We start from the raw sequence: 19636 nt of genomic DNA on the forward strand, positions 1-19636 counted from the left end.
TTGTGTTTTTAAGAATGAGGCATGTATCCATACAATGGGCAATCTTACCAACAGGAATATGGAATTTTGACTAAGCACTGCCCAGAATCCAGCACTGACTGCCATGAAATTAAAACAGTAGAAACCAGATCCTCCGATGTATGACCTGATGCAGCACCTTGCAGAGAGTTAATTCAGCTTTTAACCACACGAGTGTCCAGAAGTGCAGTCATTGCCCACAACACATAAGCAGAAGGCTACTATGAATGGAATTTCCATCCAACTGGGAGTGCCTGTCCACACATTCGTACTCCTGCTTCTAGCCTGACAAATTTCAATTCTGCTGTGCGAATATCACCAGCCACATCTTGCAGCAGTGATGACAGGACCCACCACTACCTGAAGATGATGAACAGTTGTGTTGGTGAAATATTGTGAGGCTTGCACAAAATTATTCAGTGGCAAATCTGAGAAGATTTGTATACTTTATTTTTCTGTGACGGAGGTAATGTGCAGCAAAATGTGATAACTTTCTGCATTTGCCTTTTTGTACTTTTCAAAATACCCCAAAAATTGGTGAGAAACACTGAACATATGACATAACCAGATGACATACCCCACAGCATGTGCAGCAGTTGGGGTTGAGTGTAAAGGAATGATTGAGCAGTGCAATACTTTCATTTGAGCAAACAGAGCAAATTTCGAAAACATTTTGTAAATATGATCTGTTGTAAATGTAGATGTTACATTAGTTAGTAAAGAAAACATAGGTCATTTAATGGCGATGAGGCTATTCTGAAGTTTATACTCATCTACTTGTTATGCAATATGGTAGGTTTTCATTGTACTGTACTTTGCAAGAAATCAAGGAAACTGCAAGACCGGTAAATAAAATAATAAACTTCAATATAAATACATAATTGTTTAACACAATGAAAAAATACTGCCTGCCAGATGCAAGACTCAAATCCTGAACACCATCACTAAAGTCGCACACGTGTGTCCGTAGCCACAATGATATGAATACTTGACTTGGGTTGGGATGATCAAGTGTGACAGACCGAGAGGCTCAACCACTGCAAGCATGGCAAGGTACATCATCTGGTGACATTTGTCATTCGCTTTTGACACATTTCCCAACATTTGTATCGTATCCAACATTTGTGATCCCATGTGTCTTGTATTAAATTACTTGTCTCAGGGTCATCTACAGTGCTTTGGAGGTTTTTAAATGTTAATACGCATCACCCTGTCTGTGTGTGTGTGTGTTTATATATACGAAACAAATACTAACAAAGAGATAGAGGGCCTGACCAGTACTTACCTCAGCTCAGTACAGCCGATAGATACACAAAACAGAACAGAAAATTGACATATCCTAGCTTTCGGAACTTCGTTCCTTCATCAGGGAGGAGAGAGGGGAAAAAAGGGGAAGAAGGGAAAGTGGATTCAGTTATTCACAACCCAGGTTATGAAGCAACAGGGGAAAGGTAAACAGGGAGGGTAGCAAAGATGGAGGCATGGATGTCAGAGGGAAGCCAAAGATATTCTACTGTAATTACTGTGCCAGCTTCAAACCAAGGAGGATGAATACAGAAGTAAAGAGGCACATAGTATAAAGATAAACGCAACTATGTAGGATGAAAAGATGCATGAATGGCTAAAGAGGAAAGGGAAAGAGGAGAAGACTAAAGAGTAAATGGGAGTGAGGTTGGTTAACGTAGGTTCAGTCCAGGGGGATGGCGGGATGAAAGGATGTGTTGGAGTGCAAGTTCCCATCTCCGCAGTTCCGAGGTACTGGTGTTGGGCGGGAGAAGCCAAATGGCACATATGGTGTAGCAGGTTCCTAGGTCCCTAGAATTATGCTGGAGAGCATGCTCCGCTACTGGGTATTGGACATCTCCTAGGCGGACAGTTCGTCTGTGCCCATTCATGCGCTCAGCCAGTTTAGTTGTCGTCATACCAATGAAAAAGGCTGTGCAGTGCAGGCATGTCAGTTGATAAATGTCGTGTTGTCTCACATGTGGCCCTGCCTTGAGTTGTGTATGTTTTACCAGTAGCGGGGCTGGAGTAGTTGGTTGTGGGGGGATGCATGGGGCAGGTTTTGCATCGTGGTCGGTTACAGGGGTAGGAACCGCTGGGTAGAGAAGGTGGTCTGGGAATATTGTAGGGTTTGACAAGGATGTTACGGAGGTTAGGGGGTCGGCAAAAGGCAACTCTGGGTGGTGTGGGGAGAATATTGTCAAGGGATGATCTCATTTCAGGGCTTGACTTGAGAAATTCATATCCGTGGCGGAGTAATTAGTTGATGTATTCGAGGCCAGGATAATATTGGGTGACAAGGGGGATGCTTCTGTGTGGTCTGGGGGTAGTAACATTGTTGTTGGGTGGGGAGGAATGTATTGGTTTGGAGATCTGTTTGTGGACAAGGTCTGCAGGATAGTAGTGGGAGAGGAAAGCACTGATATATAATAAAATACAGGGAAACATTCCAAATGGGAAAAATATATCTAAAAACAAAGATGATGTAACTTACCAAACGAAAGCGTTGGTATGTTGATAGATACACAAACAAACACACACACAAAATTCAAGCTTTCGCAACCCACAGTTGCTTCATCAGGAAAGAGGGAAGGAGAGGGAAAGACGAAAGGATGTGGGTTTTAAGGGAGAGGGTAAGGAGTCATTCCAATCCTGGGAGTGGAAAGATTTACCTTAGGGGGGAAAAAGGACAGGTATACACTCGCACACACACACACACACACACACACACACACACACACACACATATATCCATCCGCACATATACAGACACAAGCAGGGTATATGTGCGGATGGATATGTGTGTATGTGTGTGTGTGTGTGTGTGTGTGTGTGTGTGTGTGTGGCATACTGATCTGAACTATGCAGCCTTCAAATGGAAGTTTTTTTGATCACTCCTTATTTTGCTCCCTGCCACCTTGGCAATATGTACCGCAAATCATCAGACAGACGACCTTCCTGCATGCTTCGAGCATCCCCTGGTGCTGTTCCGAACCAATGCTAATCTTTGTAAGTGTGACGAGCAGTGTGCAGATTGCATGTTTGTATCCCACAAAGAGGTGACAGTTCCCAGTGGCATGAATGGTTACTGTTTATTGACTGTCACTGAGTTGGTGAGTCATTTGCTACATTGTGGCCCACCTGTTCGCTGCTAAAGCCATGCTAGTCAGTGGTAACCCCTGTCAATGATATCCTGTTGCCCATAGCAGTTCACTCTGCTGACTGTGGTAGTATTTTCCTTGAATAAATCTGCTTACAGTACACCTTTGACACTGTGGTACAAGAAAGCCCAATGACTACACACCCTTATAGAATAAGTGTCTCGAGCCATGGGTACCCACGATATGGCAGTGATAAAATCACCCTGTGATCAACTGTCACACTGCAGCTGTAAGCTGCACCTCCTTTTTCAGAATACTCAGGTTTATTAATTTGAAGTAAATCAGATCTTTTGAAGGAAGATTTAACAAAAAGAGCACATCCAGGTAAGGATGAAAGCATGTCTAATTAACTGGAACACAAAATTAATAATTAGTGGTGACAAAGATCCTCTGCAATAAAAAATAATGTCCACTGACTTCATGTATTAGTCTTCAAGTGACAGAATATATGTAACTGTGTCCTTCTTATTTACACTGATTAAACAATGGAAATTCCAGGTAGGAATATCAACAGTGCAGGGAAAGATAGATCACTATTTACCGTAAAGAAAACAAAGTTGCACACAGGCACAACACACAAGCAAGCCTACCGCGCGCGCACGCATGCACGCACACACACACAGAGAAAAAAAAAAACTGCCAAGTCCAGCAGCTAGGGGCAAGCTGCTGGAGTTGACAGTCATATGTGTGTGACATGTGCTTGCCTGTGTGTATGAATGTGTGTGTTTCTCTGTATCTCTTTTGCTGATGAAGGCTGTGGCCGAAAGCTTTATGTAAGTGCCTCTTTAATTGTGCTTGTCTACAATGTAACATGTCTCCTTTACAGTAAGCAGCAATCTATGTTTTCCTATATTTTTCATTTACACAGATGTAATTAACAAATCAGAGTCTATTTATTCCAGAGAAGTGACAGTTTGTTCATGACAGTTCAGCACAAATCTGATTTTTTATATACAGCAAGACTACCTATAAATTATTCTGTGTGCCAGTGTTCATGCTGACTATAGGGATTCACACTGATCATGTGTAATTTGACATCTGGTCCTGTAAACTTACTTCTGCTCAACGTGAAAAATTCTCCAATCCACGTTTTGTAATTAACCTTAACATATCAAATAATGCACCCTTCGATATAACTGCTTATTGTCCACTTCCCATCACTCTATTCCCACTGTCAACCCAGCTGACCTCTACTTCTAATCCAAAAACCATGGTTGACTCAATGTTTGCTATTGCAAGCTATTGCTATTGCAACACATAAGTGCCAGAGGCACCAGTAATGATATATAATTAAAAATACTAGAAAGTAAGGCTCACCGGTTAGTTCATGCTAAGACAAACACTACAAGTGTCTAAGACACTGCGCTCTCACACAACAAGTACGAGGTCTGAATACATTCCAGTTACGATACACTAAACTATTTCATTCATGTTGGAAATATACATACTCTCTCCCCAATAAACAGAATAGTTATAACTCAATTGTTCACAAGTGTATATTATGACTCTTGCCACAGCTATGCAGTCAGTATGCCACAGGCGTGCCATAGAAAGGGATCAGGTTCAATTCCTTGTAGAGCTGGGAAATTCTGCTCGGTGGACAGACTGGAATAGGGTACACTCTGCTTGTAGTTCCAGCTGAGGAGCTACTCAAGTGAGAAGTAGTGTCTTCAACTTCTGGAAGTTGATAACAGCCTGGAGAGTTGTGTACTGATCCCCCAACTCTCCATAGATATATAGTAGAGGACATCTCTCGAAGAGCATTGCGTGGTCTTCTGGGCCCAATGCAGAGTTCCTTTATCAATGTATATTGTATATCACCACTTGTACACACTCATCAGCACAGTACCATTTTGTCTCTTCACGTGGCAAATTTTTATTCCCTTGTTTCCAGATCAACATTTTTCCTCTTCTTCTTATTTTTTTCTTACTATCATTTCTTGTACCACACATATTCCACACGGTTTATGCTCACTCCTTCAATGATACTGCCCATCCTTCTCTAGTGTGCGAGTTGTCCCTGCTTTCCTGCGTGTTTGTTGGTTTAAACACCCTTGTTTCAAAAGAGAGTGACAGCTTAGATACAGTCTTGTCAACATTTTGTATTTTTATTTAGCAATTATTGTTTGAGCCTTATAGGCGAATGTCACAAGATATTGTCAACCACTGCATTCACTAGATCGGAATGGGGTTTATGGTAACTTATCAATTCATTTTTTAAGTTGCTGTTATCTTTTTCATCCTATCTTGGACTAGCTTTTCCATACTCCCACTCTATTTTACGTAGTCAAACAGTTATCTGCCCTTGCAAACTTGCTCCTTTACTACCAAGTTAACTAATACTGGGCAGCCTAACAGAAGTTCCAATATCCAGTCTTTCACCACAATTCACCTACACACACTTTTCACTCACTGATTTTCTTTTTTCAATGTCATAAATATTTTGCTTTCACAGACTGCTGTGCTTTGAACATAAAATTGTAGGAACATCTGCCTCACATGTCAGTTTCTTTTTTTTAATTATTTATTAAAGAATATGTTCCTTGCTTATTCCTATCTGCTTCTGATACATTTCCATTCTCACTTTTATTTTGTTTTGATCCATTTCTTTTTTCTTTGATAGACAAGTCAAACAACAATGGCAATATGTTGCAGCCCCCTGTGTTTCACCCTACTTACTATGAACTTACTGTTCTTAGCTTCCAATTTCATTAGTCATTTGGTTTTTAAGATACTTAAATTAGTTGTTTGACCCTGTATTTTTATATCTTATTTTACCTTGGGTTGATAAAGGATTTCTGGTATGCTCACAAAGAGAGAGCTGATTCTTCCCGCCCCCCACCCCCCTTACCTTGTCCTGAAACAAACTTATCGCCAAGTATCTTGCAGTATTTTACCTATTATTAATCTCTTAGTCTAGTCATCAATTTAAAAGTGTCAGTTGTTGGTCCCATTGTCTAATAATTTGTACATTTATACACATGAAGTTCCAATTTTTATTTGGAACATATAGACTCTGATAATCATGAATCACAGTTCAAATGGCTCTGGGCACTATGGGACTTAACATCTGAGCCAAGGCAGGATTCAAACCTGTGACCGTAGCAGTCGCGCGGTTCTGGACTGAAGTGCCTAGAACCGCTCGGCAACGGTGGCTGGCAAATCATAGTTATCATCACATGGACAGAAATACTGTGTTAACTTTATTAAAACCTAGGGACATAGCTAAAAATGTCTTTACATAATTTCCAGTTCTGATTACTTTCCTTTAATTTAATCTCACAAATAGGTTAGTGTAACATGATGTTGACAGAGGCAAATTATATATACTCACAAATTATTTAGTTAGAGGTATCTGGTTTGTATGTCTGGGAGGGAGGAGGGTGCAAGCTGAAAACTTCAAGAAAAGATAACTCATTTCATACCTGCTGGATTTAACTGCAGTTTATCTCTTCCATATACCAACCACATACCTAATGTGCATGGCAAACAGTTTGAAAGTATTATTCTATACTCAGCATTTGGAACTATCAGTTCCTTCATGAGAGAGGAAAGAGGGATAAGTTCCTGAAGGTCTGAAAGGTCACTCGGACTCCACGACTAATGTGAGGACAAGAGGAACGAATGTGTCTATAAGAAGTTTTGGAATTTCACCTCCTGAAGGTGAAATACTGATCAGTCTGTCAGTCTTCTAGTAATTTTATGGTTTCCTCGCATGAATTTTCACTTGGACATGATTATTCTAATGTTTCATCACTCACCTGAGAGATATCTCTGAATTCTTAAAGAGACACACCTCCAAATTGCCATCAGCTGTTATCCGTAAATGGTTGCATGTGCCACAGAAGTGTTCACTCATTGAGGTAATAAATCCTACGCATCCCTTGTAGCCCGGGACATGGTATGCCTGCAAAAAGAAATTGTAAGAAAATAGCTACTGCTGTTGTGAAAATACTATAAATGTGTTGCTCACCAAGTGGAGGAAGGAGAAAACGTGGATTAAGGGGAGTTTGAACACCCTATCCTGACAATGTTAAATTTAGTGACTTAACTTCCCCGTATTTCAGGAACAACTGTAGCCATTGACAAGAAACTTTTACAGGACATTAAACTATATGTTCTGAGTCTTACAATAATTGCATTTCAGCCACTGCTTTTGGAAATACAATTTTTTAATTACACAGTTAAAATTTTGTGTACTTTTTTGTATGTTATTCTAAATCATTTTATTTATACATAACATTATGTTCTTCTTTTAGTTCAGAAGACTCAGGATACGTATGTTATTACTCCCTGAAAATTTGAATTCGCTACTCGAAGTAGTTTCTAAGATTTAGGGAAAAGTGCAAGAGAAAATGTAAATTTTCAGGAAGAGTTTTTAAAGTTTTAATAGACTGTAACTCAATATATGCTTAACATTTTATTTTTAGTCACTCAGAAGCACCCTGCACCATACTGTATATCATCCTCTTGATCTTTTTTAAGTTTTTTCTTGTTTTCTTCTTTCTGGACTCCGTAGTGGCCAACTGTGCTGCATACTCTGCTTTACCAGTGCAAACCTTGTCCATCCATTCAAATTCTCTGATGCAGTTTGCTCCAGAATTAATTCCCATATGTTGTAGCACTTTCATGCTACCAATGTTGCCATCATTAAAAGCAATAACAGCATGACTGACCCCCACTTTAGTGTCTTCATTACAAGAAAATCATTTTTTGGTCTACATCTACATCTACATCCATACTCCTCAAGCCACCTGACGGTGTAGGGTACCTTGAGTACCTCTATTGGTTCTCCCTTCTATTCCAGTCTCGTATTGTTCGTGGAAAGAAGGATTGTCGGTATGCCTCTGTGCGGGCTCTAATCTCTCTCATTTTATCCTCATGGTCTCTTCGCGAGATATACGTAGGAGGGAGCAATATACTGCTTGACTCCTCGGTGAAGGTATGTTCTCGAAACTTCAACAAAAGCCCGTACCGAGCTACTGAGCGTCTCTCCCGCAGAGTCTTCCACTGGAGTTTATCTAACATCTCCGTAATGCTTTCGTGATTACTAAATGATCCTATAACGAAGCATGCTGCTCTCTGTTGGATCTTCTCTATCTCTTCTATCAACCCTATCTGATACGGACCCCACACTGCTGAGCAGTATTCAAACAGTGGGCGAACAAGTGTACTGTAACTTAATTCCTTTGTTTTCGGATTGCATTTCCTTAGGATTCTTTCAATGAATCTCAGTCTGACATCTGATTTACCGACGATCAACTTTATATGATCATTCCATTTTAAATCACTCCTAATGCATACTCCCAGATAATTTATGGAATTAACTGCTTCCAATTGCTGACCTGCTATATTGTAGCTAAATGATATGGGATCTTTCTTTCTATGTATTCGCAGCACATTACACTTGTCTACATTGAGATTCAATTGCCATTCCCTGCACCATGCATCAATTCGGTGCAGATCATCCTGCATATCAGTACAATTTTCCATTGTTGCAACCTCTCGATATACCACAGCATCATCCGCAAAAAGCCTCAGTGAACTTCCGATGTCATTCACAAGGTCATTTATGTATATTGTGAGTAGCAACGGTCCTACGACACTCCCCTGCAGCACACCTGAAATCACTCTTACTTCGGAAGACTTCTCTCCATTGAGAATGACATGCTGCGTTCTGTTAACTAGCAACTCTTCAATCCAATCACATAATTGGTCTGATAGTCCATATGCTCTTACTTTGTTCATTAAACGATTGCGGGGAACTGTATCGAACGCCTTGCGGAAGTCAAGAAACACAGCATCTACGTGGGAACCCGTGTCTATGGCCCTCTGAGTCTCGTGGACGAATAACGCGAGCTGGGTTTCACATGATCATCTTTTTCGAAACCCATGCTGATTCCTACAGAGTAGATTTCTAGTTTACAGAAAAGTCATAATACTCGAACATAATACATGTTCTAAAATTCTACTACTGATCGACGTTAGAGATATAGGTCTATAGTTCTGCACATCTGTTCGACGTCCCTTCTTGAAAACAGGGATGACCTGTGCCCTTTTCCAATTCTTTGGAACGCTACGCTCTTGTAGAGACCTACGGTACACTGCTGCAAGAATGGGGGCAAGTTCCTTCACATAGTCTGTGTAAAATTGAACTGGTATCCCATCAGGTCCAACGGCCTTTCCTCTTTTGAGTGATTTTAATTGTTTATCTATCCCTCGGTCATCTATTTCAATATCTACCATTTTGGCATCTGTGCGACAATCTAGAGAAGGAACTACAGTGCAGTCTTCCTCTGTGAAACAGCTTTGGAAAAAGACATTTAGTATTTCGGCCTTTAGTCCATCATCCTCTGTTTCAGTACCTTTTTGGTCACAGAGTGTCTGGACATTTTGTTTTGATCCACCTACCGCTTTGACATAAGAGCAAAATTTCTTAGGATTTTCTGCCAAGTCAGTACATAGAACTTTACTTTCGAATTCATTTAACGCCTCTCGCATGGCCCTCCTCACATTACATTTCGCTTCGCGTAATTTTTGTTTGTCTGCAAGGTGTTGGCTATGTTTATGTTTGCTGTGAAGTTCCCTTTGCTTCCGCAGCAGTTTTCTAACTCGGTTGTTGTACCACGCTGGCTTCTTTCCATCTCTTACGATCTTGCTTGGCACATACTCATCTAACGCATATTGTACGATGGTTTTGAACTTTGTCCACTGATCCTCTACACCATCTGTACTTAAAACAAAACTTTTGTGTTGAGCCATCAGGTACTCTGAAATCTGATTTTTGTCACTTTTGCTAACCAGAAAAATCTTCGTACCTTTTTTAATATTTCTATTTACGGCTGAAATCATCGATGCAGTAACCGCTTTATGACCACTGATTCCCTGTTCTGCGTTAACTGTTTCAAATAGTTCGGGTCTGTTTGTCACTAGAAGGTCTAATATGTTATCGCCATGAGTCGGTTGTCTGTTTAACTGCTCAAGGTAGTTTTCAGATAAAGCTCTTAAAAAATTTCACTGGATTCTTTGTCCCTGCCACCCGTTATGAAAGTTTGAGTCTCCCAGTCTATATCCGGCAAATTAAAATTTCCACCCAGAACTATAACATGTTGGGCAAATCTACTCGAAATATTTTCCAAATTATCCTTCAGGTGCTCAGCCACAACAGCTGCTGAGCCAGGGGGCCTATAGAGACATCCAATTACCATGTCTGAGCCTGCTTTAACCGTGACCTTCACCCAAATTATTTCACATTTTGGATCTCCGTCAATTTCCTTCGATACTATTGCACTTCTTATCACTTTAAACATGCCTCCCCCTTCACTGTCCAGCCTGTCTCTCCGGTATACATTCCAATCTGAGTTTAGAATTTCATACTGTTTACATCTGGTTTCAGCCAACTTTCTGTCCCTGTGGGCATTGTGACCGCTTATTAATGAGAGCAGTTCTGGGACCTTTCTATAGACGCTCCTGCAGTTTACTATTAGCACATTAGTATTGTTATTCCCTGTTGCATTTTGTCTACTCCTACCTTGCCGCATCTCAGGAGGTGTCTTGTCGGGCCTAGGGAGGAAATTCTCTAACCTAAAAACCCACATGTGCACTCCACATATACTCTGCTACCCTTGTAGCCGCTTCCTGCATGTAGTGCACGCGTGACCTATTCAGGGGGACCCTACATTTCGCCACCCGATAGCGGAGGTCGAGAAATTTGCACCCCAGATCTCCGCAGAATCGTCTGAGTCCCTGGTTCAAGCCTTCCACTCGGCTCCAAACCAGAGGACCACCACTATCGGTTCTGGGAATGATACTACAAATAGCTAGCTCAGATTCCACCCCGCGAGGCTTTCCGCCTTCAACAACTCCGCTAACCGCCTGTACGAACTGAGGATGACCTCTGAACCCAGACGGCAGGAGTCATTGGTGCCGACATGAGCAACAATTAGCAGTCGGGTGCACCCAGTGCTCTCTATCACTGCCGGCACGGCCTCCTCCACATCTCAGATGAGACCCCCGGCAAGCAGACAGAGTGAACACTGTCCTTCTTCCCCGACCTTTTCACTATTTCCCTAAGGGGCTCCATCACCCGCCTAACGTTGGAGCTCCCAATAACTAATAAACCCCTCCCCCCATGTGCCTGCTCGGACCTTGCTGAAGGAGTGGCCACATGTCCACTCACAGGCAGAACGGGCGATGCCACACGGCCAGCCTCCACACTGACCCTCCGCCTCGTGCGCCGCGAACGCCGCTGAACCCGCCACTCCCCTTGGGAAGAGGGTGGCCCAATCGCGCCTGGTACCCGCAAAGATGTGTCGACAGCAGGGTCAGTGGGTGAAGCATGTAACACCTGGGGTGTACCATGCAATGCACCAGACTCACCACTGCTTGAAGACGGCTAACCGCGGCCATCAACACGTTCAGCTGTTCGCGAACAGTGGCCAGCTCCTCCTGTGTCCGTACACAGCAGTCTCACAGCCTATCCATCCTAAGAAATCAATTTACTGTAGAGAGTTAATCAACTTATAACTAGTCTGCTAATTCACTAAAGGCGGCTGATAGTTGACTAAACTGTGGTTACTAGACACTTCCTGTAGAAAACAATGAAAATAGCGCTACCTGTCTCTGGACTGTATTCAAAACAAACACTAGCACTACTGGCACTATGGCTGACTAAACGGACTCTCTCTGACTGTATTCAAAACAAACACAAAATCTATGGAACACTATTACTAGCACTCGACAATTAAAGCTTCCTAAAAGCAAAAACACACGGAAGAAGAAGTGAGAAGTAAGAAAAATAGAGTTAATACTTAAATTAGCGTAGCTCGCTGCACAGCAGATGTGACGCAGACGGCAGTTATGATGACACTGACACTATAAGATTATAGAACGACTCATTGGGATTCTGAGTCTGACAATGCAGACACTTCTTCAATAATTCAGGATTGGCAGGTCTCTGTAAACAGGTTTTATGATATCCACAACTGCTGCTGGGATAGAATGTTTATGGCTGTATGACCTGTTTGAGTACTGGGCATTGCGGTAATTGCACCATGAACCAGATCCAGGAGGGCAAAGATGGTGTACTGGTTTATCATCAGCTGACAGTCTCTGGAAGAAGGTAGCCCATACTGCCTGCTTCATTTTCAACAAATCCTCAGTATTATTTCTAATGGCAATCTCATAATACTGTTGTAGTTCATCAATCATGTTGTCCGTCAGCCTGCTTCATATGGTCTTACCACCTGAAAGTGTCTTGTCTCTCAAACTTTGTTTCAACTTCCTCAATCTGGTACCCATCCTCTTCTGGGCATGACCAACACATTCCATTTCTGTGACAAGCTTCTCACCATAAGGCTGAGTGGCTACTACACTGTTATATGCATTTGAGTCTGCATAACTTAAGAACTTAGTGTAACACACTCCCCTTTAGTTTACAGATCGATTATAAATTTCAACAGCTGCACGGGCCTCCGTACGACTAGTTGTCCTTCATAATTTCTGTCACAGATATGCCCTTCTTCATTCCCTGGTTTATACTTATAACAATGTTTGGTTAAAATCTGGAAATCTATTAGCTTTCCAGTATCCACACTGGTCACTGTAGCAACAGAATTCTTAGAACTGCAGCTGCGCTTCTACCAAGTGCCCCAAAAGCTACTGATATGTCAATCATACCATCGTTTATTTCAGCAGCTTCATTTGCAGCACCCTTAATTGACTCACATGCAGCAGATTTCACAGCAGCTCCAATAAATCCTGCATACTTGTCCATTTTACAAAGTGGGCGTGGCATATACATCACGACACACATTGTTTCTGCTGCAGTGTGTCCTTTGCCAATAGCTCTCAATCCATAAAACCACCTAATATTTATTTTAAAATAATTATCTTTACACTTATCAGAACTCCAAAATGAATGAGTATATTTACAACTGGCAGAATTAATGATAAGTTTCCTGGCTAGTCCATTTGATACCTCAATGTCTTCATGTAAACGAACTGGCCCTCCACATACATACAGCACACACATTCACATAACACCCCTGTTAGGATGTGTAAATGTAGCAGAATATAACCTAACCTACCGTTTACATGAGTTTTGTTTTGAGATAACTGTGTTATCACTATGTTTCATTTTAATCTTCGAAGCACTAATGGGTGTTTCTCTAGATACTCATGAGTTTGCCAGTATTTCATTGTCTGTAACTTCACACACCACATGCTGAACACAATGTTTCTCTTTATTCAAAAATTTATTACCATGAAACCCACATTTCTTAAAAACACTTCATTTTGGAGTCATACTTTTTGAGAGATTTACCAGTCTATTCGTCACTTTTCCTCGGAAAAACGTTAGCACTTCGATATACAAAGCATGTTTATACTATGAAAAGATACGATACTATTTTTGACAGTGTTACCAATACAAACACATAATTTAACTTTTATAACACAGCAATCCACAGCTTTCCACAGGGTGGTCCATTGATAGTGACCGGGCCAAATATCTCACGAAATAAGCATCAAATGAAAAAACTACAAAGAACGAAATTCGTCTAGCTTGAAGGGAGAAACCAGATAGTGCTATGGTTGGCCTGCTAGATAGCGCTGCCATAGGTCAAACTCATATCAACTGCATTTTTTAAAAATAGGAACCCCCATTTTTTATTACATATTCATGTAGTACGTAAAGAAATATGAATGTTTTAGCTGGACCACTTTTTTCGCTTTGTGATAGATGGGGCTGTAATAGTCAAAAATGGTTCAAATGGCTCTGAGCACTATGGGACTTAACTTCTGAGGTCATCAGTCCCTTGAACTTAGAACTACTTAAACCTAACTAACCTAAGGACATCACACACATCCATGCCCGAGGCAGGATTCGAACCTGCGACCGTAGCGGTCGCGCGTTTCCAGACTGTAGCGCCTAGCATCGTTCGGCCACTCCGGCCAGCTGCTGAAATAGTCACAAACATATAAGTATGTGGTATCACATAACATTCCGCCAGTGGGGACGGTATTTGCTTCGTGATACATTACCCATGTTAAAATGTACCGTTTACCAATTGCGGAAAAGATTGATATTGTGTTGATGTATGGCTATTGTGATCAAAATGCCTAAGGGGCGTGTGCTATGTATGCTGCTCTGTATCCTGGACGACATCATCGAAGTGTCCGGACCATTTGCTGGATAGTTACATTATTTAAGGAAACAGGAAGTGTCCAGCCACATGTGAAACATCAACCACGACCTGCAACAAATGATGATGCCCTAGTAGGTGTTTTAGCTGCTGGGGCAGCTTATCCACACATCAGTAGCAGACAAATTGCGCGAGAATTGGGAATCTCAAAAACGTCGGTGTTGAGAATGCTACATCAACATCGATTGCACCCGTACCATATTTCTATGCACCAGGAATTGCATGGCGATGACTTTGGATGTCATGTACAGTTCTGCCACTGGGCATAAGAGAAATTACGGCACGATGAAAGATTTTTTGCATGCGTTCTATTTAGCAATGAAGCATCATTCACCAACAGCGGTAACCTAAACCGCCATAATATTCACTATTGGGCAACGGAAAATCTACGATGGCAGTGACAAGTGGAACAGCAGCGACCTTGGCAGGTTAATGTATGGTGTGGCATTAAGGGAGGAAGGATAATTGGCCCCCATTTTATCGATGGAAATTTAAATGGTGCAATGTATGCTGATTTCCTGCGTAATGTTCTACCAATGTTACTACTAGATGTTTCACTGCATGACAGAATGGCGATGTACCTCCAAAATGATGGATGTCCAGCACATAGTTTGTGTGCGGTTGAAGCAGTATTGAATAGCATATTTCATGACAGGTGGATTGGTCGTCAAAGCACCATACCATGGCCCGCACGTTCACCGGATCTGACGTCCCCGGATTTCTTTCTGTGCGGAAAGTTGAAGGATGTTTGCTATCGTGATCCACCGACAATGCCTGTCAACATGCGTCAGTGCATTGTCAATGCATGTGCGAACATTACGGAAGGCGAACTACTCACTGTTGAGAGGAATGTTGTTACACGTATTGCCAAAGGCATTGAGGTTGACAGACATCATTTTGAGCATTTATTGCATTAATGTGGTATTCACAGGTAATCACACCGTAACAACATGCACTCTCAGAAATGATAAGTTCACAAAGGTACATGTATCACATTGGAACAACCGAAATAAAATGTTCAAATGTACCTACGTTCTGTATTTTAATTTAAAAAACCTACCTGTTACCAACTGTTCGTCTAAAATTATGAGACATATGTTTGTGACTATTACAGCGCCATCTATCACAAAGCGAAAAAAGTGGTCCAACTAAAACATTCATATTTCTTTACGTTGTTGTTGTTGTGGTCTTCAGTCCTGAGACTGGTTTGATGCAGCTCTCCATGCTACTCTATCCTGTGCAAGCTTTTTCATCTCCCAGTACCTACTGCAACCTACATCCTTCTGAATCTGCTTAGTGTATTCATCTCTTGGTCTCCCTCTATGATTTTTACCCTCCACACTGCCCTCCAATACTAAATTGGTGATCCCTTGATGCCTCAGAACATGTCCTACCAACCGATCCCTTCTTCTGGTCAAGTTGTGCCACAAACTTCTTTTCCCCCCAATCCTATTCAATACTTCCTCATTAGTTATGTGATCTACCCATCTAATCTTCTGCATTCTTCTGTAGCACCACATTTCGAAAGCTTCTATTCTCTTCTTGTCCAAACTATTTATCGTCCATGTTTCACTTCCATACATGGCTACACTCCATACGAATACTTTCAGAAATGACTTCCTGACACTTAAATCAATACTGGATGTTAACAAATTTCTCTTCTTCAGAAACGCTTTCCTTGCCATTGCCAGCCTACATTTTATATCCTCTCTACTTCGACCATCATCAGTTATTTTGCTCCCAAATAGCAAAACTCCTTTACTACTTTAAGTGCCTCATTTCCTAATCTAATTCCCTCAGCATCACCCGACTTAATTAGACTACATTCCATTATCCTTGTTTTGCTTTTGTTGATGTTCATCTTATATCCTCCTTTCAAGACACTGTCCATTCCATTCAACTGCTCTTCCAAGTCCTTTGCTGTCTCTGACAGAATTACAATGTCATCGACGAACCTCAAAGTTTTTATTTCTTCTCCATGAATTTTAATACCTACTCTGAATTTTTCTTTTGTTTCCTTTACTGCTTGCTCAATATACAGATTGAACAACATCGGGGAGAGGCTACAACCCTGTCTTACTCCCTTCCCAACCACTGCTTCCCTTTCATGTCCCTCGACTCTTATAACTGCTATCTGGTTTCTGTACAAATTGTAAATAGCCTTTCGCTCCCTGTATTTTACCCCTGCCACCTTTAGAATTTGAAAGAAAGTATTCCAGTCAACATTGTCAAAAGCTTTCTCTAAGTCTACAAATGCTAGAAACGTAGGTTTGCCTTTTCTTACTCTTTCTTCTAAGATATTACGTATTACACGAATTCGTAATAAAAAATGGGGTTCCTATTTTAAAAAACACAGTTGATATCAGTTTGAGCTATGGCAGTGCCTTATAGCAGGCCAACCATTGTGCCAGCTGGTTTCCCCCTTCGAGCTAGACAAATTTCGTTCTTTGTAGTTTTTTCGTTTGACACTTATTTCGTGAGAAATTTGGCCTGGTCACGATCAATGGTCTACCCTGTATATAAAAAATTACCGATTTTATTAGGTCTTGAAGTAATGCATGTAAAAATTTTAACATTTTCAACTGGTGTAGATTATATTTTAGAAAATAAAATAAAATACTTCCCACGCAAGTTTATAAGTAATATACATATCATTTTATTTGGAAAATTGCAAATTTTATAATCAGATAAAAACCCAAAAAAGTGAAAAAGAATGTTTTCCCCTTCTAACTCCCCTTAAAGTTATGGAAATGTGCAAGCTTTCGGAGCCAGTGGCTTCTTCTTCTGGCAGAAACAATGAAGGGGAAGGAAAAGGGAAGAAAGAAAAGGCTTGTCAAGGTTTAGGAAATGGGGAGAGTTGCAGAAAAGCTGCAGAGAAACCCAGGCCAGGACAGACTTACTGAATGGGATGAGAAATATGTAACTAAACCAGTCCATCTCTTATACCACCAGCAGATGTGAAGTATTCTTGTGATTGGTAGTAAGTCATAAACGTTAAATTATTTTCAATGTATGTTCATATGTAATACTGCATGTACCTTTGAGGTATCATTGGGCCCATTGGGAAGAGGATCAAAATTAGGCCACTGCTTTCTAATTATTTGGAGCATTTCATTAAATGAGACCATCTTCCCATCATTCCATTTGTTGCCGCTGAAAGGCATGTACTCAATAAATCTTACATCAACATTTTTCTCTTTTGTTAACTCCACAAAACTGCACACATCTTCATTAAAACCTCGCATTACAACACAATTTATCTGTGGAAGAAAGACACCATAAAAACTTGGTATCAGATAAAGCATGGTTTAAACAGAGTTTGAAAGACTTTTTGATAGGCAACTCATCCTACTCTATAGATGAATATCTTAACAGTGGCTGTTAGGCCAGCTTAAATAAGAATGTCTGTTAGATTTCAGTTCTGAGAGCACTTTGTCATAACAGTCAAAATTATGTACTTTTTGTTTGATAAATTTATTAATAGTGCATAACAATATTTCAGTCTGACAGCGTATCAATTCTGAAAAAAAAAAGCTGTTCCAGTTTGTATTGTATTCACCTAGTTCGACAATCTCCTGACAAATGATCAGGGTATTCAAATGTTTTATATTTTTTATGTTATACTTTCTGGCATGTTACTCACCCATGAGAATCATCTCATGTTTTGGGTCTTGGAACAAAAGCTGAATCTAATCTAATCTAACCTACAAAATAATGGTTCTACAAGTCTGTTGTTATATTTGTATACCTCACTGATTCTGTTAAATTAATCTTTTTCTCTCCTTTTGGAGAATGTCTGAATTTATCTTAGCATGCCAAGCTGTTAACCTTCTTAACAATTTACAAAAATTAAACTACATACATCTCCAATCTTTTTCCCCACTCCAACGCACACATCTTTTGCTAAAGGTATTATTTTAACTATTACATTAAATTAAGAAGCTTTCTTGAAACTGTGCTGCCATTTGTGAAACAAAGTTAAAAGTGTTCTCAAGATAAAAGGTCTTCACAAAAGGAGCATTTAGTATCTGTGCAGGTGGTAATACTGACAGCCTTCATATAAACAAACCCAAATGGTAGAACATCCTGCTTTACACACACACGCAATGGCAGAAAAAAGGAAAAGAGCACACCTTTCATTCAAGCATTGAATATATAAACTGATGAGACAAAACACTATGACCTCCTGTTTGATAATGTGTTTGTCCACTGTTGGAACACAATACAGCAGTGATTTTGTGTGGGACAAGTTCAACAAATTTCAGGTATGTTCCCAGCATTATGTGAGGTATGTTCCCAGCATTATGCAGCACCGCATGTCTAAGCACAGGTCATGTAATTCCCATAAATTGGAGATCAGTGGTTTCTGGGTGCAGAACTGGTATGTGATAGCATCACAGATGTATTCCATCAGATTCAGAAGGGGTGAATTTGATTCTGGCCTCGTGACACTGAAAGTCATATTGTTGAAACATGTCACCTTCATTAGAGACAGGGTGTGGACAGTGCACAATAATGTCCACACAGAACAAAGCTGTTATGGAGCCTTCAGTTACTACCACAGGACCCACAGAAGACCAGGTGAATGTCCTCCATAACATAATATTGCTCCCACTGGCCTAAGTCTGTAGCAAAGTGCACCTTTCAAGCACCAATTCACTCTGTTGACGGTGTATGTGCACAAAACCGTCAAGCAGGTGTAATGCGAAACACAAATGATTCAACCAGATGACACATTTCTATTGATTCACTGCCCAATCTCAATGCTCCTGAGCCACAGAAATTGTAATTCAGCAGTGTTGTCAACATGGGAACATACGGGGGTTGTCAGCAGCAGAGCCCTATGTTTAACAATGTGCAATGAATGGTGTGCTCTGAAATACTCGTGCTTCCACCAGCACTGTGTCATCAGACTTGCCACAGAAATTAGCTTCCTCAGCCGAATGTCATCTTTTTCAAAGGAACCATCCCAGCATTTGTCTTAAATCCTTTAGGGAAATCAAGGAAAACCCAAATTTTGATGGCCCGATGGGACTCGGGTCCGTTGTCCTCTCGAAGGCAAGTCCACTGTCTGACCACTGTGGTGGCATGACCTAGTCTTAATTAAGCCAGAAAATCCTGGGAAATGCTGACATACTTATTGATTTAAGATATAACAATTTAAAACAATCCTTTCATGAATTTCACTACAATTTTCTGCTCTTTTGAAAAAAAAATTCTTTTGACTGTTTTGATGTTGTTTATTATGTT

General features: G+C 40.7%; 1 protein-coding gene across 1 annotated transcript in view; it reads right to left on the minus strand.

The window, feature by feature from the left end:
* The window catches only part of LOC124776172 (molybdenum cofactor biosynthesis protein 1-like), a 55580-nt gene that overhangs the window by 16021 nt on the left and 19923 nt on the right, over positions 1–19636 (minus strand). The window contains exons 4-5 of the mRNA XM_047251009.1: positions 17425–17646; positions 6944–7089 (exon numbers count right to left, since the gene is read on the minus strand). Coding sequence (XP_047106965.1) covers positions 6944–7089; positions 17425–17646 — 368 coding nt within the window. The remainder of the gene's footprint in view (positions 1–6943; positions 7090–17424; positions 17647–19636) is intronic.

This window comes from Schistocerca piceifrons, chromosome 2 (genome assembly GCF_021461385.2).
Source record: "Schistocerca piceifrons isolate TAMUIC-IGC-003096 chromosome 2, iqSchPice1.1, whole genome shotgun sequence".
NCBI lineage: Eukaryota > Metazoa > Arthropoda > Insecta > Orthoptera > Acrididae > Schistocerca > Schistocerca piceifrons.